This window comes from Lissotriton vulgaris, chromosome 2_1 (assembly GCF_964263255.1).
Source record: "Lissotriton vulgaris chromosome 2_1, aLisVul1.2, whole genome shotgun sequence".
Taxonomy (NCBI): domain Eukaryota; kingdom Metazoa; phylum Chordata; class Amphibia; order Caudata; family Salamandridae; genus Lissotriton; species Lissotriton vulgaris.
Window position 1 is genome coordinate 88,031,837 of NC_141687.1, and position 22,838 is coordinate 88,054,674.

The 22,838-nt window shown below is 42.9% G+C and overlaps 1 protein-coding gene across 1 annotated transcript in view; it reads right to left on the reverse strand.

Annotated features, from left to right (window-relative positions):
• The window catches only part of LOC147729621 (uncharacterized), a 259,655-nt gene that overhangs the window by 203,073 nt on the left and 33,744 nt on the right, over positions 1-22,838 (reverse strand). Inside the window, exons 3-7 of the mRNA XM_086954017.1 lie at positions 16,444-16,554; positions 15,527-15,640; positions 9,752-9,865; positions 7,614-7,706; positions 6,221-6,894 (exon numbers count right to left, since the gene is read on the reverse strand). Of these exons, the coding sequence (XP_086810143.1) occupies positions 6,221-6,894; positions 7,614-7,706; positions 9,752-9,865; positions 15,527-15,640; positions 16,444-16,554 (1,106 nt within the window). The remainder of the gene's footprint in view (positions 1-6,220; positions 6,895-7,613; positions 7,707-9,751; positions 9,866-15,526; positions 15,641-16,443; positions 16,555-22,838) is intronic.

Consider the following 22,838-nt stretch of genomic DNA (forward strand, 5'->3'; position numbering starts at 1 on the left):
GCATCCTTCCTTGTTGATAAGATTTCCCCAGTGCTTAGCAGTGATACGTCCTCCCTGGGTAACTGGGCACATGGGATCTAGTCACTTGGATCATTTTGTGGGTCCCTATTAGAAATCTGGCTGTAGTTCCCATCCCTCGACTGCGTGGGTGAGAGCGACACTGTTATTAATGACATGGATATGCGTCTTTCCGTTCGCCTATCTCCCCGCCACCTTTTTTAGCATTAAGTCTATTACAGTTGGGGTACCCTTGAGGGGTGCAGCGGTAGCATTTTCCACCCCTACCTTCTTGGGTCTCGCAGGTGTGCCTAGTTTGTTTTTAGTGGAACGGGTTTTGGGCTTTGTAGCCATGGTGGATTCTGTTGCTATTGTATGCGCCTTTCTGTTACAATGGTCTGATCGGTGTTTCACTAACCGCTTGCTGTTTTTCCGCCCTCTGTTAATCGCTTTGTCAGTACCTAGGGTGAGCTTGTTTTTTCAAGAAAGCCATGAATTTGTGGCCCGTCCCGTTCCCAGTCGTCCACGGACGGCGACAGACGGCCCGCCCTCTGCCAGGGCTCACCGGGCGACACCCGCGCGCGTCCCGCGACGCGGAGGTGGAGGTGGGGCTTTATGCGCCTCCGGGCGCCGATGGCTGTGCGTGGCTTCCGCTGCCGGCGCCGAGGGTTGTGGGGGGTGTAGTCCCCTCCTCCGCACTGCGGCCGCGAAGGTCTTGGCTGCGGCGGCGGGAGGGGGGATGCCAAACACCCGTGAGTTGTCAGTAGCCTTTGGTGTATTTCATGCAGGACCAGCAGCGCCTTCTACTGCTCCGGATTCGCCCCGGGTATGTTCCCGGTACTCCGCCCGCTCTGCCGAGGTGGAGGTGGGGCTTTATGGGCCTCCGGGCGCCGATGGCTGTGCGCGGCTTCCTCTGCCGGTGCTGAGGGTTGTGGGGGTGTAGTCCCCTCCTCCGCACTGCGGCCGCGAAGGTCTTGGCTGCGGTGGCGGGAGGGGGGATGCCAAACACCCGTGAGTTGTCAGTAGCCTTTGGTGTATTTCATGCAGGACCAGCAGCGCCTTCTACTGCTCCGGATTCGCCCCAGGTATGTTCCCGGTACTCCGCCCGCTCTGCCGAGGTGGAGGTGGGGCTTTATGCGCCTCCGGGCACCGATGGCTGTGCGCGGCTTCCGCTGCCGGCGCTGAGGGTTGTGGGGGGTGTAGTCCCCTCCTCCGCACTGTGGCCGCAAAGGTCTTGGCTGCGGCGGCGGGAGGGGGGATGCCAAACACCCGTGAGTTGTCAGTAGCCTTTGGTGTATTTCATGCAGGACCAGCAGCGCCTTCTACAGCTCCGGATTCGCCCCAGGTATGTTCCCGGTACTCCGGCGTTTTTTTGCCTCTCTTGCTTGCAGGCGGAGAGCTTTCGCCTTACGTGTGTTCAGTAATTTCTCTATATTAAGAAACTGGGACTTCCTTACCGAACAGATGTCAGCAAAAACAACTACGGCGGTTCTTAAGGTGGTTCTTATTGTAAATAGAAGTTCACTTGCGCCACAGATAAGAGATTTGGTAACAACTGTAGCCTTTTTAGTTTTTGAAAAGATCAAGTCCCCCTGGTTGTTGAGCCTGAATGGTGCAGGGAAAGGCGTGCTGTACTGTTTGTATTTTTACATCCCGCCTCGTCGCAAGACCCTCAGAGCGTCTGCACAGTCTGTACACAGTGCTGGCCACAAAGCAAAAAGACTCACCGAGCACCGTCCCAGCCGCTGCTGCTGAAAAGAAATCAAAAGAAACTCCGGAGTCCGTGGGCTCAGTGCAGGGTTCTATACAAGTGCCTGTCAGACTAACTCCGACTCCTAAGCACTAGATCCTCGGCTACATACAAGAGAGTCAATGCAGCGAGTGAAAATCCTGAATGATGTCGGAAAATTTATATTCAAAAGCACTCCAGGGCTGTGCTGTGCTGTGACCTGCAGGAAAATATAGCTGAAAGAAAATCGCTGTTGTTCCGTCGGTTTTCGTAGGTCAGAGGAGCAGAGCTCAGGCAGCAAGACGCCAACTACCTTCCGCCGCCATCAGCCTCGTGGGGGGAAGGAGCACGGAGCCGGGATCCCAGGTGTGGAAGCAACACAGAGGGCATGGGTGTAAGGAGGAAGCAACATGGATGGACTGGGTGGGAGAAAAACAAATAGGCAAGAGAGAGACAACATGGAACTGATGGGGAGAAGCACACAGGCGAGAGAGAACATGGAGTAGCAGATGGTGGGAGAGCAGAAAAAATTTGTCATTTGAATGCGACACAAGTAATGTGTCTATGCTACAGAGGAAGGAGAAACGCAAGAAGAGGAAGGAAGGCTTATACAGCTGACAAATAAGCAGCAAGCAAATGAGCTTAATAATAAAGCTAACCAATGGTAAGCAATTTGTGTGCTCTAAGCCCACAGTATGCTAACAATATGTCTCTCAACAGACGGCGCATGTGCTGTCTAGTAGGCGAGACCTAAGAAGCAGAAGAGATATCTCACGGGTTGGCCAGTTTTTCTCAATCATATTTCCAAACTATGGGACTGGTGTCTCAATAAAAGGAGAAAGGTGGTTTAGGATTCAGAAGAAGTTGCAAACACCACTGCCGAAGCTCTTAACATTGAATTGAGTCCTCAGAGAGCTATCACTTTGCAAAACAGAAGGACCCTCGCCTTGTGTTTACAGCTAAACATGGAATCTTTGATATTGTTTGCACTTAATGCAGGGTATATCCTCAATAACTTTCAAACGATGGATCAGCCATTTGAAAGCAATTATAGCCCAGCTGTAGAACTTTATACGTTTGATGATATTAATTCAGATCAGTCAGACCTTTGGTAAGAGTTGACAGGAGAATTAAGCCTTTTTCCTTTTTCTGTATTGGGTATTAAGGGCCATAATAAAAGTTACTTAGAAAGGGTCTGCTTTGGTTCCTTCTCTATCCCTTTCATATTCTCCAAAAGATGAAGGAATATACTCATGCTTTGTGTTAAAAAGGGAGGAAGAGAAGGGGGGAAAGTACAATCCATTATTGATATAATGAGTATTCAGCACGAATGCGATGGGAGATTGTAGAAATACAGTCGTAATCATGTTTAAATGTACAGCCTCATCCATTAGGTCGCAACTGGAAGCTCTCGCCTCACAGTTAGACAGGCTTTGTATCTTGGTTTGTGAAGCAAATGTATCAATCTGAAGAAGCCTGACTTTTGTTTAGATGCAACTGAAGGACACGTTCTCTAAATATCAGCATTTTTCATGGTCTCACTCTAGTGCCTGCTCGTTAGAAAACTGAAACTTCAGGTCATGTGGCCCTAGGCTAGAGGCATCTATAGTTGGAGAAGTGTGGCTCAATGGTTAGAGCAGGCAGACCTCGATGCAGAGCTCTGGCCAGGGACCAGGGTTCGATTCCTGCCCCGGCGGGTCTCAGGCTCATTAATTCCCCTGACCGGATATGCTCGCCTCAGTCCCTATTCTGGTCATGGGTCCCACGCTGCAACTCTGGGCAATAGCTTGCTTAGTCTCCACAACAGCCCCCACAACGCGAGGGATGCCTGGTCTGCACCATGGGGGTGCCCAGGAGTGGACACTTCACAGGGAAAGCCAGGAAGGGTTCCCTTGCGTTATTTGTACAAGTGCCGGGAAATCCACTGCGGGTAGCTGTGCGCTATACAAGTACAAAAACCATTTACAACATTTACATAGTTTGCTTCAAAAGTCGGTGCAGGTGTTTCGCTTGTTGGTGACTCTGTGTGGTGGGGGGAGGAGGGGGAAAGGACATCTGTCCAATATTTGTAATCACAGCTATATGTATGTATTGGTATTTATATAGGGAGACCTAGCAGTGAGCAAGACGATCTACAAGTATACACATAAAGTAGCCATTACACAAATACTGTTTACACATATTTAGGGACAAGTGAGATTAAGTGATTCGCCCAGAGTGACACCATGTTGAGTCTGGCCCCAAGACCGGGACTCAAATCTGGGTCCTTCGGTTCCAAGGGCTGTCGCTCCAGTGGCTAGGGGACACCTCCTCCCCTTTTTAATAAATACATTTTTCACACTGAACACACACAAAGCGCATGGACATTTTCTACAACACTATGCAGACCATCAAATCTTGCACACTTATGCAGAGTTCTTGCTGACATATTAAACAAGTGAACTTTGGTGCTTTAGTAGTAGTGAACATAGAGACAGCAAAAAAATACATTCATACTTATCAGTAACAATCTTGATAAAAAAATGTCTGGCTAGTAAATCGGGTATATATAATGTAGAATACATTTAAGCTGCTGATATGAACTCAATTTCTACATACAAGTTATTATTTGCTTGACTTTAGTGAATTTTGAACACTTTATGGATGAGCTTAAGTGTAAAGAATCAATTAATATTCTGTACGTTGTTTTGGAAATTCCTCGTTGGTCATTTATTAAACTGTAAGACACTGCCACAAATCAATAAAACTTATAAAAATAAGTATTATCTTAAATATTTATTTAATTGTAGCAAGAGTGAGCCATTTTAGTAGGCTCAAGAGCACTGTACAGCTTACGACAAAATGTAATACTGCATAAAAATAAAAACAGTTCTGAAAAAAGTAGCATTAACAGAGACAAATTGGACGTGAACATCAAAGTACTTTCTAAACAAAAAAATAAGTTCATCCCAGTGAAATGACGAAACACTTACATAAGAAATAAATCTTTAGATATAGGTGAAATGTTTGTGGAACTGAATTCATATTATGCTGTGCAGGTCAGCTATCCTACAAGATACCTGAAAAAGCATATTGGAGATATACCTGATTCCGAAGATGGTATATTGGACAACTGTTTGCACTACAGTCCCCAACTGGTCTATTGCGAGTAAAACGAGTCACTTTTAAGATACACACTGTAATACAAGTGCTAGAAAAAGGACAGACGAGGCACATTGTTAAAACTTCCCCAAATTAAATGCCCAAATCTTAAATTCTGTGCAAAAAATGCAGTGGATGTTTCTGGAAGACCTTTGAACATTCGAATCCTATGATGTATTTTGGATAGCACCATACCGGGTTTATGCTCACCCGAATGCAAATAGATACACCTCCCAATCACAACAAATCTCTCCAGTTCGAGACTAAATTCCTGTCTCATGCGTAGATTGAATCTATTGGCTAATATTCAATTGCTTATGGATCTTACCTTCATATGTTCAATTAATCTTTGCAGTTTTCAGGCAAATCCGTCTATGGAAGAGTAGAAGAACAATACGCAGTTTGTATTCTTATAAGTATTATTAACAATATGTTTATTATTTTGAGGCATGATTCTACCTTATGTCGACTAAATGCATGAGGGCTGAATTCAATTGGTATCACTGGAGAGCCAGCGTTGTACTGGAAGCATTTAGCAGTAGATCTCAATATCCAATGTGTTAGTTTCAACCAATCAAGAGATGGAAAACATCACTAGAGGGTTCTTCGAAGAATAGCAACTGAAAATCAAAGTTAAGATTCATTGTAATAATTTATATGCCAAATTGCTTTACTACCGGAAAATAAACAGACTGTGTTGCAACTGTTCGATAAATAGAAACCCATGACTGCTATTTGAATCATTGAGTTGGGTAACAGTTACAGCTGTTTTACCAGGCTCCGACACTGCACCTTCTATTTTAGCAAGTGTTATTAAAAAATAAATTCTAACAATAATTATTATTATTATTAGCAAATGATTTATACGTAGAGCACCACAATTGTCGAAGTCTCTGAAAAAGCTTGAGATCCATTTAAACAGACGCTGTAGCCACATAGAGGTTGAATACCTTCAGAAATATGGGTAAAAGAAGAACCGCAAAGAGCTGGCAAGCGTTGTGAAGATATTTTGTGGTGGTGGTGTGGATAAAGGCGTGTATTCCAGAAATATGAATAAGTATAAAATGCGCAATGAGTTTTACAGCACATACAAAAAAGGAGAACACAGAAAAAAAGAAAAAAGGTGTATAGAGCAAATGGTCAGGAGAGCAACAAACAATGTAAAAAAATTGACAGTAAGGGGGAATACAGATTTATTAATTTAACTGTGTACAGAGTCAGGTTGCCTTTTGGCCTCTTCAAAGTGCTAAGTAACAAATACAGTGGATTTGGGAAAAGGTCTTCCACCAGAATCAATATTTTTTTTTCACACTTAGTGAAATGGCCAGGTCTCTCATTAATAGTTCAAGTCCCCGATAGGATCATATCTTCTGCACAGTTGTGATAATGGGCCAAAACCTCATTTTTGCATCCAGGTAGGCTGGGATAAACTTTCACATTTTTAGTAATGTGTGTTCTCTGATGTCTATTGAGGACTCCCTTTTGACTGAAGCTTTTTTCACATGTAGTACAGTGATAGGGCTTCTCTCCAGTATGCGTTCTCTTGTGCACTACAAGGTATTCCTTTTTTCGGAAAGTTTTTTCACATTCGGCACATTGGTACGGCTTAGCTCCCATATGTGTTTGCTTATGCCGTATGAGATATTCCTTCTTACTGAAGTGTTTATCACATTCTGTACACGAGTAGAGAATCCAGGCATGTTCCGTGTTTTCTTGACATGCTAGAAGATTTGCAAATTCCAGATCAGCATTCAGGCTATTGAATGTATCTGATCGCTCTACTTTAAGGGTCTCCGGACCTAAAATAAAATGTCCTGGATTACTAAAGCCATGTGGAGTAGCCGTCTTTTCTTCAAGTTCATGAATAATTTCAGACCACAGTCGGCCACTACAATAGTTTCCTTTCTCAGAGCGGTGAGGCATCTCCATTTGTGCCACTTCATGGTGGAGCATTCCATGATGATGTTGTACTGCAGAATTTACAGCCTCTGCTGCACTCCGTTTTCTGTTCATGGTTCTTTCATCTGCTGGAGTAAAACAAGAGCGTAATAAGTAACATTCAAACTGTTTTAATTGCAAATATTTAGAATAGTAGAAGATACACGGAGAGGGGGTGGCCGAACGGCTAGGTTGGTGGACCTCAAATTTGGGGAACAGGGTTTAAGTCTAGGCAATAACGCTCAACATCCTGGGATTCTGGACAATTCACTTAATCACCCCGTGCCTAACAAAAATGAGCTTGTGCTATATACAACTAAGAAAAAGAAAAAAAAAATAAGTCCCTTCAGATGACCAACTTGCTGAGAAAAACAAACTTTTGGTGGTACCATAAAAATGATTTTTCACATACAATTCTGACAAAATGTGATACCAGGGCACATGCTGCTTGCCTGCTTCTCATGGCCACCTATATTACCCTTTAATGGGCTCCACCCAAAGGAAGCTTCAGGTACAACCCCCCGATTCCAACTTTAGATTAACTGAGATTAGAAAATCACCAGTAATTACAAGACTGAAAATTGCAATGATGTCCAGGGTTTCAAACACACAGTTTCAAACACACAGCTAGTGTTAATGGAGTTTACATGAAAACGGAGTCTCACTGCTACAAGCACATAATACTGGCTTGAAGATGCTGCTTGTAAGAGGTGTATCCAAAAAGTTTTGTTTTTAGACAGCGTAAGAAGTGCAATGTTGAGCACATGGTATTCTTCCGGGTCCAAGCAATTAATGACTGTTTACTAACCTGCGTGGCTGCTGATACATTCTGTTCTTTTACGGTTCTGATGGTCAATGGAACAGCTCTCTTCTTCCTCTTCTTTTATACACAAGGAAACAACTGTTGAGGCAAGCAAGTGCAATGTTGTAAAAAAGTGGTTTATTTAATGATTTGTAGTGCAAGTTACATTGAAATAAACAGAATACAATTGAGCATCAACAATTAAACAGCCAGTTCAGATCTGTAGCAAATGTTCCAGTACATCACAGCCGACCTCCAAATTATATCAAAATGGAGGTGGAAGACTGGATTGAGACTTTTAGGCAAGGAGTCCATAAGAGTGTTATTCTTGACTTTGAATGCCTGACTTTTCCCATGGACAAATAACAATCTGCTCATGTGTGTGTGTGTGTGTGTGTGTGTGTGTGTGTGTGCAAACCTACCCAAAAGTCAGCGGAGTGTTATACATGATCAAAGACAAGTATGAAGTTATCATAAAGTAAACGAGTAATAGGTAAGGAAACTGAGTTATTAATACATTGTGATGTTTTGTCCTTTTAAGAGGTGAGTCTTCAACTCTTTCCTAAACTGAAGCAGCATTGGACAGTTCTGATGGATATGAGGATGTTGTCCCAGATCCTGGGAAAGGCCTGCTGAAAGCACATATATATTAAAAAATGTCTTAAGGAAGAGAAATAGGCTTTCAAAAGTATGGGCAGATATTGGTTTTCTCCATGTAAGCTCCATAGATTTCTGGAAACAAGTGAGAACTGCACATAGTTATCAATTGAACTGAGAGCCATATGTATCAAGCCTTTTTCCCATTTGCAAATGGGCAGATTTTCAAAATCAGCCCGTTTGCGAATTGGAAAACGCCTTTTGGGGTGTATCATCCCAAAAGGCCATCACGAAATAGAGAATTGCAAAATTTGCGATTCTCTATTTTGCAAATGCAATTAAGGAATTGCAAATTGCGATTACTTAAATGCAATTCTGGAAGCACCAGAAACTTGCTATTTGGCCTTAAGGAATTGCAAATTACCAACAACTTCAAGTTGGTGGCAATTTGCAATTTTCTTTAAATAAAGCTCTTTAGATTTTTCAAAATGCCATATTTGGCACATACATGCCCCTAGGGCATGTATGTGCGCATAATGTGCACACATGCATATTTTAGGGGTGCAACAGGGTGTCCTTTTGGCACCCTTGCAACCTTGAAATTGCATTCTCAATTTGCGATCCTCTAATTGGTAATTGCAAATTGAGAAGGTCTTCCTATTCATTCTTATGGGCCTCCTAGCCCATATGAATGAATAGGAAGGTATTTCTGATTTGCGAATCTCAATTTGCGATTCGCAAATAAGGAATAGGTAGGATTCGCAAAATGTTTTGCAAACCCTACATACATTGCATTTTACGATTCTCAAATTACGATTTGCTAAAAATCACAAATTGAGAATCGCAAAACTCTTTTTTGGTACATATGGCCCTTAATGTGAACTGACACAAATGAAGGGGAACTATCCCACCTATGGAAGGGTTAATAAGAAACTGATATGAACATGGAGAGAGCCATTAACTGCTTATCTATTAATGGGCATTACAAATTGTGGTATGGGCAGGAAAGATCTGCTGACAACACAACTTAGACATTTTTACTTTGTGCCTACCCGGGGGCGCTGGCACTGACAGAGTGGAAATTCCTGTTCACCTGCACAGATCTATCATGTAGCCCTACTGATGGTGGCATATAATTATGCAATCCACATATGATAAGGGAACTCATCAAGTGCTGGCAAAGATGAAAGCACAGAGGATTTTCAAAAACACTGAGTTTTGATCTTTTTACCATGGAATGCACAGCATTTGGAATTTCTTTCCTAGGTTCACAGAAGACTTTAAAACTGGAATGAAACAAATAAAAAGCAAAAGGGAACAGCTATCTAGAAACGTATTGATGGCTATACAATAAAAGTACATATCCATGACTCTTCATTTTCCAACCGGAGGTTACAGACCTCACATTTGAGGAGTAAGGGCTAAATCCAGATACGATTCCTCTGCCAGAATTCTCGGCACCACATTACTGGTTTAGTGGAGAAACTAATGCTGGTAGATTTACCACCCAATTCAAATCAGGATCCTTAAGAGCATGCAGAGTGTACCTGAGCTGGAGTGGGTGGCGCTTTGTCTAACCTCTGCACCAAGATGATCGATGAAAATTGAAACTGGCTCCTCTTCATTCTGTAAACAGAGGCTGTTGTTGAGATTTGAATGTCCTGCAAATCAAATAATTTAAAAAAATTAAATTTTTCAAAAAATAAATCTAACATTTTTAAAAGCACTGACCACAGACATATTGTAATTTTAAAGAAATAGCTATTAATCTTTTCTATATCATTCTTTTAGGGTCAGCTTTCAGAACAGGATATGCGAGTGCTTCCAAATAAAGTTCTATTACATCTCTTCACATCTTCTTCAGGTGCACATTCACAAGGGGGAAAAGCCATTTTAGAATTTGTACTAAAGACAAAGAATTTCCACTCTGGAATTCTGAGTTTTTAAGGATTTTAAAATGGCTGAATCTACACCATTTTGACGTGCTCCAACTCTCTGTTCATTAGCTATGGCCATCCCAGAGTTTGCCACTCACGACTGAGCTCAAACTAAGGGGTTGGAAGAGTAGATCACAATATATCACACAAGTGACTTGCCATCTGGGCAGTATAAGGTATATTATGTAGCTCACATTGTTTTCCTTTATAACAGAAATGGGTTGATGCTGCAGAAAATGGAATAAAATGATTTGATCCCAATGCTGTGCACCTCTGTGCCTTCCTGACGGAGGTCTTTGTATAGATCAGTAATAGAAAATTGAAAGGAACATGCACTTGTATAGCGCATACCTAAATGGAAAGCAGCAAAGCACTGAACAGCAGGCGTGAACCATAGAATATGATTCATGAATTGTATAAACAGATAAGAAGAATTTTCTATGGAGTGAAGCCTTGCAAAAAGAATAGAGGTTTATATGGACATGAAAGAATAAGCATTTAGGAATTCAATGGGGGATGTGGTCCATGTTCTACTTCGTTCTTGTGAAGCAGAATATAAGCCTCTAACAATGATAGTAATTAGACATCCTTGTTTATCATGTATATTGGTTAACCGAGCGTCCTCTTGTGACTGCTATATCTACCCGATGTCTCTTGCCATATTTCCAACGCACCTGCTTCTACCCTCAAGGCATGCTAGTTGCAAATTCTTTGGTGTTAGGCCATTTGTCTACCCTGGTTTCCTTTGAAAGCCGCCGCCTATGTGATTCCCCCCCCCCCCCCCCCCCCCCCCATATGTACACGCTGTGGGAAATCTAGCCCTCATTCCAGGTCTTACCAGTGCCAAATCACTTCTAATTTTAACACTGTAATTATAGGTATTCAATTCTATATCTTCATACTGTTACTGAATCCCATGACAGCCGCATTTATTGGTACAGAAACCATTTTAAAGCCTGTGGTTCAAGTGCTCTTTAGTGGTTTTGACTGAGCCTGTTGAGCTTTTGCAGTTCATTTTAACTCTACCTAAATAGGTTGGGAGGAGGGGGGACTGTTCCGAATCAAATCCAGTGGCCAAGCTCTGCAGTCAGACACCAAATTTGATTGAAACGATTGTTAAGGTAGAACAGTGCAGTGATTTTTGCTATCTATTTAAGAATGATCTTCTAGTCCTCTTGGAAGGGTGGCATCTGAGCCAGGGATGCTATCTTGAAATTTAAGAAGCAGAAACTGCATAGCCTCAAGAGAACTATTTGACTTGCACGCTATGAAGCTGAGCTTTGTGAATTTCAGAGACCATGTCTCATTCAGGGAAACAAGCTTTCTTTGCCTATGCAAACGGCGTATATCTTGAAATGCTTCAAGTGGAAGTCATGGCCTCTAAATTAATCGAAATCTGCTCGATGGCATGCAAGTAAAGTAGTTTCTAACACTGCAAAGAGTTCTGGGAAGACTGTCTCATGTATAAGCACAGGGGACTTGAAGAGAATGCAGTGGGAGGGAGCACGGATCTAGGAGGACTTTAAAAACAGGCATATTAAAGCCTACATAACCAGATCCCACTACTAATTAAAAAGGAAATGTTAGTCCCTGGTGAGCCCATTTGGAGGAACAAGCAAACCTGAAATGAACCTGCTCGCTAGGTGTGCTCGGCAGAGGCAATCAGAGACTAAGGGCCATTTGCAGCAATGTACCCTTGAATGAATTAATGCCATTTGTAGAGCACGCAGGTCTAACTCGAATGAGGAAAAGGCACCTATGATAATGCATGCCACTATTTATTATGGTTGAAGGTTATTTTTCTAATACAGAAAGAATTCAGTGAAGTGGTAGGAGATGCCAAAATTAGGTAATCCCCGGTCATGAGCCCACACACCTTTAGGGACTGAATGTTAGCAAACCCAAACATTCTGCCAAGTAGCTCCTATGCTGTGAGCACACTTTCAAGCCCACAGAAATTAAATTCTTGAACTTTTGCACCGGAAGAAAAAGTTCGATTATCAGCAGGAACTCAAAAAGGGTATAGTTGAAAAGGTTTGATGGGATAAAGATATTTTTCAAACCGTTTATTGTCACAGGTAAGCGAAAAGCCGGGATGCCGAGGTTTAGGTAGCACCATTAGAGCTTTAAGATTTCTTGACCGATTCTTTATATACGGATGAATACTAACCACCTGAGCTGTGTCTCACCTGGATGGAGCTCATCTACGAACATCCCCTTGGGAGGAATTCTTAGAGTAGTCTGAAACAGTGATTACAACCTAATGTGGGAGAATTAAAGTGCAGCTTTTTTGTTTAATCGTTGCTATACTTTGGCAGTGGTACAAATTCTTCTAGACTGTAGCCTCTTCGGGGAAGAGTCGAGTAGTCATGGTTGATGCCATACAACTAGTGGAGAACTTTTATCACATAAGGCCTAAAAAATTACTGTCTGAAACCTACATTTTTTCTCTGTCTCTGAAAAATACTGCGACACATAATAATCTGCCAACCGCAAACTTGCCTAAAAGGCAACAAAATCGACCGTAAACAACAGAACACATACTGGTTTTCACTAGTGTCACAGAACTGTTGCCCGCTCTAGACAAGAAATTGTTTGCAATACTAAAAACATCTTCAACATGGTGCACAGCATTCAACATCGTGAACTATTCTCCACATACTCTCGTGCATCCACTAATCCTTAGGAATCTACAGTATGCTTTGGTCAGTCATTGCAAATAAGAAGTAGACAAATATCAACTGTCTACAAACTGCCATCCACTCTTTCTCAGTGTCTACCTGAGCCACCCAAAGCCTGGAATTCCACATGTTGAGGTAACAAAATAGAGCTCATTACGATTTGCGTAATACACCAAGGCGTAAGGAAAAAGAGAACGATCTCAGGTTACCCATTATCTAAAGAGAAGACCATTGTGCTCAGTTAACTTGGATTAACATGCCATCCCAACCATCAAGTGAATTCATAATTGCCACAACTTCACTGGCTTCCGGTCAGCCAGGGTTTGAGATGATCCCTCTCGCAGCAACAAAGTAGAATATCTGATTCTGTCCTCTTCAAGGGGAAGCTTCAAACTGACATCTCTCTTTTGCAGCCGTCTCATCATTGCGTCATATAAATAAATGTTTTTATAAAATCTCGGGCAATCATATTGCCAATATTCAGGGTAAAATATCCTAGCCTTTTTGGCCAAGTATCTGTTTTCTCCCAAAGAGCAGTGTATCTAAATTTTACAGTTCTCGTTGAACAGACCCCAGAGAAGATGAAAGCTTATAGATGAGTTGAAGGTGTCAAAACGTCTATCTTCTAAAGTTTACAAACAAACTTGGCATTGGTGCTTACTCTTAAGATGGGAGAATACCTGGTAAAAGTACAGTGGAAGATATGTGTATTTTCTGACCAACGCTTCTTTTGTGCTAAGTCATGGAACAGGGGGATTTGGCTGCTTTTTTATAGCAGAATAAAGACCCAACAAGGCATCTGGATGCCTGCATTCTATACACCATTCAGTAGCGACTTGCAAGCCTCCACAGTACTTGTAACAACTTTAAAAGTCAGTATCGCCCAGCACTTCAATGAGCTTATGATGAGCTCTACAGACTCTCAAATAAGCAGAAGTAATTCAATTGAGAAAAATGGTACAGCGAGTTAATGCTTGCTGCTGACATCTGGTGTGTGCAACTGAGCAGCTCATCCTCATAAAGTCTGCAAAATGAGTGCGGTTATAAATATCAGGCTCGCAGAAGTGCTTACTAAAACAGGGAATATAGAGTATTTTTACATAGATCGATAGAGAAAAAGAGCAAGATGAGGGGAATGCAAACACACAAGTCAATAAGCGCAGGCCCCGTAGTGGATCAGATACAAATCACATCATTCTTGCAAAAAAGACATAGTTAAACTCCTTGGGTGCTAAGTGCATGCTTGAAAAGTCCTCAGCACTGGCACTTGGATGCTGGGGACGTGTCCGAGCACATCCTAGCACCCACCCACGGGAAATCGCTGGTTCCCTGCCAGTGGGTCCCCCCACCACATGCCCCCACTAGGTATTGCAGAAGAAGCGCTTCCGCAGCTATTTCCTTCCCCCTCACCGATGAGGACGTCAGGGCATGAACATCATCAAAGGAGCCAGGATAGCTGGAAGCTATTTGCTTTCAGCGCAGTGTGTCCAGGACCTTTTCGAGGTAGGTCCACTTGTTGGGCGGAAGGATCAAGGTTGAAAAGGCACACTGGGGGAAAAGAAAGTTTTCCTTTACCGTAGTGTCTCTCTTCATTGCATTTCTGCTGCACGATCGTGGCAGGGACCACGATCGTGCAGCAGGAATGCACCCACTAGACACCAGGGATGTCTTTTTGGTGTGGGGAGAATCTCCTTGGGCAAGTGTCACTCCCCAAAATATCAGATCGCCCATGTTTGTTTGGGGGGAGAGTGGGGGTGAGAAGGCCACTAGACACCAGGGTTTAAGGTGTATATGTATTTCATGGGGAATGACCCTTTGGGCAAGGGTAGCTCTCTCACAATTTTCCTTTGTTTCCACCCCCATGGGTAGAAGCACACTACACACTCTGGATTTCAATTTCCTTTGGCGAAGGGTCGCTCCCCAAAATATTTGGGCATTTGTTTTGACTGTTTCCGCCTCCCACCTCTCCCTCTGGGGCAGAGTGGCCATTTTTTAGGCCGATCTGCCCCCAACTTATTTTGTTGCACATGTATGCTGGGGAGCGGCCCTTGGGCAAGATTTGCTCCCTATTTTTGCGGACATGTTTCTGAACATCCTGGAGGAAGAACAGCCATTTTTAGGCTGATCTGCCCCCACAGGGAGCAGAAAAACACTAGACTCCAGGAACATTATTGTATGTGTATAATGGGGAGCAGCCCGTTGGGCAAGGTTTGCTTCCCGTTTTACGATACATGTTTTGGTTGCATCCCGCCCCCTGTCTGGGACATTTCTTTTAGACTGATCTGCACCTAGAAGGGTTGACAACTACTAGACACCAGGGATTATATATTTAAATATGTTGGTGGAACAGCCCTAGTACTGCCCACACATGTCCTTTGTTTTCTGCTCTCCCTGGGAGAGATTAGGTGTTTCTTAGGCCAATCTGCCCACGGGAGGGGGGCAGAAAACCACTAGATACCAGAGAGAGTGTGAGAGAGTGTGAGAGAGTGTGAGAGAGTGTGAGAGAGTGTGAGAGTGTGAGAGTGTGAGAGTGAGAGAGTGTGAGAGTGTGAGAGTGTGAGAGTGTGAGAGTGAGAGAGTGAGAGAGTGAGAGAGTGAGAGAGTGAGAGAGAGAGAGAGAGAGAGAGAGAGAGAGAGAGAGAGAGAGAGAGAGAGAGAGAGAGAGAGAGAGAGAGAGAGAGAGAGTGTGTGTGTGTTTATTCACCTGTTTTGAGACTGTCCTGGATTACTCTTTCTTCGGTGTCTTGAGGTTTATTCATGTGTAGGTTTTCTTCTCCATTTTCTTCAAAATACACATCCTGATTGGTAATCGCATCACCTAGTACAAAACAAAGTCCATGGTTTACTCACGCTAAGTATTTCTCACGCTAAGTATTTGAAATAACTTCCCATTTAGTAGCAGATTCTATATCTAGGTAAAATAAATATAAATCATGTTTTGCTAAAAAAACAAATATCACCATAAAATAACAGAGAGCTCAACATTCAAACATAAGAAAAGTTTAAACTCGGTTTCTGCACATCGTAAATGAAAGGGAAAACATTATTTTTATTAAAAATAGGTCTGCCAGATTTCAGTTTTCATTTAGTAGACAGCATATTTTGATGACTGTGCTTATTACCAAAAATAGAAAGCAGGTACTTAAATCAACTCCCCTAGTAGTCACTAGGTCTCCCACTTCAATCTAAAAATTAGTTTACTTGACTTACAGCGTTATATGAACTTCTATACAACATGTATTGTCAGTTTTTGATGTTTTTAACTTCATTACAAGCTCAACTTAACAAACTCTACTATTTAATTAGAGTGGGTATTGCAGTAGGCCAGGTGTCCAAATCTATCAGGGGGGAGAGGTTAATTCAAAATAGCAGGCAGGAGTGAGACAAGAGCCATAGGACAGGCATAAGAGCAAGGATCTGAATGTTTGAGATCACGTTACCAAGAGGCATGGAGATGGTTTGCCCAAGGGGCCTGCAGGAAGCAAAGGAACAAACACTGCAAAGACATGGCTAACACATACATACAGGTAGCATTCAAATTGACTCAACAGGCAGCAATCTGTAGTGTTGTAAGGAAGATACGCCAAGGTAGGACTTGCAAGTGAGCAATAAAGGACTCACTGGTGGAATGATTGGTGCTGTGCCTCCTCTCAGAGTCCTGGCTGTCCGTGGAGTACAGCTCCTCCTTCTCTTTCGCTCTTAACGAAAAGATAGTGGTAGCGATAAGAGGACCTGTTATTTAAAGTAAACAGAAATTAAAAATACATCTAAAAAATCTTTCAATTACCTGATTTAATGACTATTTGAGGTATGGGACGATAGAGCTCGTCACTTGTGGGATGGAAGAAGTTGTTAACTACAAGGAAGACTAGGGATGCCAGCTCAGAGCAAGTATATGAAAAGTGATAGATGCACCGAAACAGAGAAAGCAATATGAACACTGGGCATAAAAGGCATGGTCGCATATAGGGGGAGAGTGGTAAATAGGTTGGAGGTGGTGGGGAGTAAAAAATGGGTGTACAAACTGAGCTAGCAGAGACAGTGCTCAGAGGGGGGTTTTTCTGACTTAAAAGGAAAGGCTGCTCTAGCAGAATTCAAAACCTTCACAGCAATATTCTGTGAAGATTCCCTCATGATATAGCCAACGTTGTCTGCAAATGTGAGTATGTTTATTTTAATGCCAGCCTAAATTTACTATCAATTCCCATTTAGACTTATAGAAATGGGGAGGCAAGTGTCCAACACTGCTTTGCTACAATTTGTCTACGACAGACATATGGGTAAACAGGCTAATTTACCACAATGCATTTAGGAGGACAGGTGAAGGTCTGCAAAGTATAAATACTAATTTAAACCCCTGCCAATTTGGGTCATATTTTTTATGTCAAGGGCTATGTGAACCTGGCCTTTTAAAAGTATATTATGGGCAGAGTTAAGGCCACAGAGATTCTTCATTCTGAATGATAATTTATAAAAAATTTATTTGAGACTGCAGTACCAGCAGTATCCAATAGAAACATCCCCCTTAAATAAGTATGTGCATAGATCATGTCAATTCCCACAACCTGTGCCGATTGTAGTAGATGTAGAAAATCACTCTATCCCTTACTAGAAACCTAGCTGTAGGAATCTTGGTTATATGATCTGTGATTATTAAACCATAAAGGACATATGGAGACTTTATGGATAATGTTCCTACTGCACTATCTGCAGGTGAAAAGCTTGATTAACAGCACGCCAACTCATGCTTTTATTTGAACAGTGGTGATAAAATCAGTGCTAATGAACTGAGCATAGTAACACTTACAATTTACATTACTAGTATCCCACATGACTGCAACAGGGAACACTAGATTCAAACAGGTTGGTGTTCAACAGTCACTATATCCAATAAAAATCTCTCCATTTACATGAGAGAACACATGTTAAAGTACATTCATAGTATGTGGGCAACATATGTTTTAACACGTTGCTCTTCATTTGTGTTGGAAGCTGCCTCTCTATGTAGTGTACCTAAATGAAGTGCACTGCACAGAGTCCTGGTATCCCATATTAGTGTACAGGGGCTTGCTTTAACAATCTCAAGGTGCTTTCTTTTGTGTTAGTTAGTGTGGGCGAGCAGTGTAGGCTTGTCAGATGGTAGTGTTAAGCATTTGATGTACAGAGTCAATAAATGAGACACACACTCAAGAAGAAACTTGAGATCAATTTAAAACAATAACAGGTTTTTTAAATATAATTTTTACCACCAAGAACTTTGCAATTGGGTAACTACTTTGAGTTATCATTTTTTACAGGTATGCCACACAAATGCGATTTTACGCAGTAATGCTTTCCTATGGAGAAAGAAACATACTGCATACAGGTATTTGCAATTGTATTTCGGGGGTCCTCCTTAGGACTTAAAGAGCTAGGGGGTCAAGATCACAAGATCCAGTTCCGGGGCAAAGGTGCTGGGAGGTTTGGTAACCTTGCGCACTACACTGTAGACAAGGAAGGAGGGCCACCTTGAAACAGGCTGCAGAGGGGGACTTGGAGACACGTCCAGGAGCTCACAATGCGGGGCTCACTTTGTGAGGGTCCTGGGAGGAAGGAGGCACAGTCGGGGTTTGTGGACCCGGACCGTGGCACTCATGTGCAGAGGATTTAGGTTGGCTGTTCCAGTGCGTCGTATGCGCTCACGGTTCTCGTCAGATATACAGAGGGGCACAAAAATACAGCTGAACCAATCTCAGTGCTAGGCTCTGTGATGCAGACTTCCTTAGTCGGCTGGTCAGTCTTTGCAGTGTTGGAGTCCGGATTGGACTTCAAACAAGCTTTGGTTGCTGCAAGGGGTCCGGTCCCCTGGTTATTGTTCAGGGAGGCTCCTGGGGTTCCTGGAGTCTCCACACACAGGGTGGAGAAGGGTCGGGGAAGGGGGAGATGGATTGGACCCTCTGGTGCACGTTGACTTTCCTCCAAGGTGGCTGCTGCATCAGTGGACCCAGTGGTCAGCAGAACTGTGAACCGGAGGTTGTGGTTGGTGCCTGCAGGTTGCAGGGAAGTGGCTCCTCCACTTCAAGGGAGAGGTTGGATGGTTGGTGAAGTGCTGGGAACTCCGAGGCTTTTGGAAAATGCACAGCGCAGGATGAGTCGGGTTCTCTGCAACTGTCTGAACAGGAGCAGGCAGGCAGGGTTTGGCGCCAAAAGTCCACAGATAGTCCATAGTTCTCGCTTCTTCTGCTCTTTTTTGTCCTTCTTTAGACAGGTGAATCGGCGACCCTGGTGTCGGGGGCAACCTAATTTCTCAATTTAGGGGCTTTAGGGGAGTGAAGGGTAGTAGCCAATTGCGGACGTACCATTGGGGTCACTACAACCACTATATGACCACTTCCTGTGGGAAGTGGGTATAACCCTGTCCCAGAGTTCCCAATTCCACCAAAATCAAAATGGTGGCACCCTTCTTTTGCGGAGCACATCAGACAGCCCTGCTAAGGAGTGTGACTAACTTGGTGGTGCAACACGCTTATATGCATAGCTAATTTCCTGCCTGTCCTGGTGCTAAATTGGCTTTGAAGCTCCCAGCCTTGATGTGCTAAATCACTAGCCATCCTTCTGGAGGAGGTGCAAACACCTTCCTCTGGAGCAGACATTGTTTCTGGCCTTGGAGTGTGTGGGGTCTCACTTGCAGGGGGTCAGAAACAGGTCTGTGGTGGCAGGCTGGATGAGAACAGTCAGCCAGCACTTTGAAAGGCTGCTAGGTTTTCTGGAGGTACCTCTAAGGTTCTCTCTGGGTGTATGTCTTAAGAAATCACTACTGGTTTCACTATGAGTATCTTAAGACAAGGTATTTGATACCAAACTCCATAGGTTTCAGTAAAGGCATCATGTAGCTGGGGAATTCATAACGGCCAGTGCCCAGCACATATACTTAAGATGGCTTTCCTGTTCACTTGTACTATCTAGTAATTGAACTAGACAGTACAGGGGCACATCTGCTCATGCAGATATGCCCCCACGCGTAATATAATGCACCATGCCTTAGGGCTATAAGGCGTCCTGCATGGGTGACTTACATGTATTGCATGCAGTGTCAGTGGGCATGGCACTCAGGAAGTGACATGTCCTGTTTTTACATTTCTATGCACTAGTTCTTGCAGCCTGCAATGGCAGTCTGTATGCGTTTGGTAATGGGTCCTTTAAGGTGGCAGAATACATGCTGCAGCCCTTAGGTGCCCATGCCCTAGGTCCCAGGGGTACCATTTACTAGGGACTTACAGAGGTGCTAAAGGTCTTGCCAATTGGGGAACAATTGAACAGTTACCTTGTTTTATAGAAAGAGCACTGGGGACCAGGTTCGCAGGAACCCAGTGCACTTCAGTCAAAATTGCATCATATACCCAGCAAAAGGTGGGGGATGACCATGTTAAAAGGAAGCACGTTCGTAGAATTTGAGAAACTTATGGGGCTTCAGCAATTCTCCAGACCCTTAGATGTGCCAACACCTACTCCACTTTTAAAAAGTGTTCTCTGAGTGCCACTGGAATGCTGTATTCACTTTCCTGAGCCCTCTCTACTGAAGAAAAAAGTGAAGAGATGTTGATTGTGTTGCCACCTCTATCCTTGGATTTCAAGTTATGTAAATCATGAGAAAGATCAACAGAACAATGTGTTTAGTGGGACAGAAATTACTTAGACAGAAATTGCTTTTGTGTAGGGGAAAGGCCTGCCTTCTTCCCCAGCAACACCTCTTCAAATTTTAACCTCTGCAAAACATGTAGTAAAGAATGAGAGTGAGAGACCAAAAGAAATGAATATATATTAGTTCAGATAATACCAACATAGAGCAATTCAAGTAATAATACAGACACAGAGCAGGAAAACCCGAGTGTAAGGCACTAAATTCTCCAGGAACTCCTTGAAGACCATCTTCAGACAGTACTGGCTTCGTGTCACAGATATCACAGAGGACCACAGTGCCTCAGATAAGGGTAAGGGAGCATTAATTGTTTACTGCAGGATTCTGCAGAGAAGGCCACAATCAGCAACAGGTGGTTATCCCCAATACCAGGGTGGACTGTATGTATGTATGTATGTGTCTTGTAAAGCGCACTGCTGCCCTGAGGCGTCGTGGCGCTGTAGACTGCTGGGGAATCCGTCCTGGCTATCCCTGTGAGATGGTCCCTACTGGGTATCTCCAAGGTGAAACCAGGCATCCCCTGCGAATGTGGGGGGCCGTTGTGGAGATGAGTCAAGCTAATGCCCAGAGTTGCCGAGTGTGATCCCTGGTTAGAGTAGGCACCGAGGCGAGAATTATCGAGTCCGCTGACCCTGGACCACGACCCTGCCGCGTTGGGAATTGAACCCTGGTCCCGAGCCGTTCTCTGCTTCCGGGTCTGCCACCTCTAACCAGTGAGCCACACAACTCCACTATGGGCAGGTGTGAAGGGTTAGAGCCATCGCGTGAATATTGTTTCACAAATAATCCACTCCTTGCTGTACCTTCTTAACAACTATTCATGTACAGTGTGATCACAGGGTTGGAAGTCATTCAGATCACATAGGTGAAAGACTTCCTGTACTGCTATTCAGCCTTGGTCAATCCTGCTTTATCCTCAAACCCCTTAAAAGGAAATTACAGCTCACTGTTGGCATACATGGACAATATGATCCTGATTGACCAGACTAGGATGGGCTCCACTGAATGTTAAGAAACTTTGATTGATTATGACAACAAAAAAGCTATGAATACAACTAAGACAAATTATGTAAATTGGCAGAGGTAATTGTAACCATTTGTGGTATAACAACAGCATAAAATTGGTAGTCGTACAAAGGGGTCACATTTGATAGCTTCTTTGATTGGAAATCCCATATGCAAGATAGTGCCATGAGAATTGCTAGAAGCTGCAATGGTATAGCACATTTTACAGTCTTTACCCAGGAGTCTCAAATAACCTCTGGTGCTAGTGGTAGAAGCAAGAGTTGATTCAATGCGGTTATACAGTTGCCCAGTATTGGCAAGGAAATGTGCACAGCAGCGAAATTGAACAGAATATAATAATTTGCGTCAAATTATCCACGTTTCTTTACACGCTCCTGTGTACCCAAACTGTGTACTATTGCTATAACTGAGTATTACTTCAGAAAGATCAACAGAGTTGACCTCTTCTATTTTTACAACCTGCTCGTTGTCCAGAAAATACATTACCAAATACAAATTAGAAGGAGCTAGTGCTAAAACAATCTAATTTTAAAGATAATTTACGCAGCCTGCTTAACCTATACATTTTACATTGGACTTGGAACATTCCTGGTGTCTCTAGAGTCTTTTTAAAGGGGAACATTTTAGATTAGAGCTCAAGACTAGACACTAACCTTTTATATAAACAGAGGATTGGGGTTATTGGCTGTCAAATTTATTTTCAACTCTAGCCCCATTGGACTCGAAGCTTTTTAGAAAAGAATGTATTGTAACAGATCAAATTATTAGATTGTAATGGAAACTGACGAAGGTTGAACTGAAGGAGCAGGGATTTTTTTTCTTCTTAATGTCTAATGTAGTTGTATTTTACTTTCTAGCTTTTCAATCTTATCTTGGCACATACAACATGTAAGAAAGTACTTCAATTGTATATAATGTAGCCTATAAAGGCTTTGGACCTGAATGCTAATAAAATATATCAATCTTTATTAACATCATTAAATCTAGGAGCATAGAAGTACATCTCTTCCACTGGTAAAAACTTTTCCCCCAATAACCTTAAAGGGGATTATCTCACAAGATGAGTCCACTGTCAAGGACATAGTTTTGCTTACGTTCTATTGCATGCAGACAACACTGTTTTGGAGAAACGTTTTTGCAATGTCGCTACAGACCCGGAAGGTGGCACAGGACCTTTTAAAATCATCTATCCAGAATTTGCTCACATAATATGAATTGCTTGTAGACAGTCAAGTAAACACAAATCAAACACAAGCAACTGGGGGATGTAACATAATTTCGGATCACAAGCAACATTTTTTCACAGAGATAT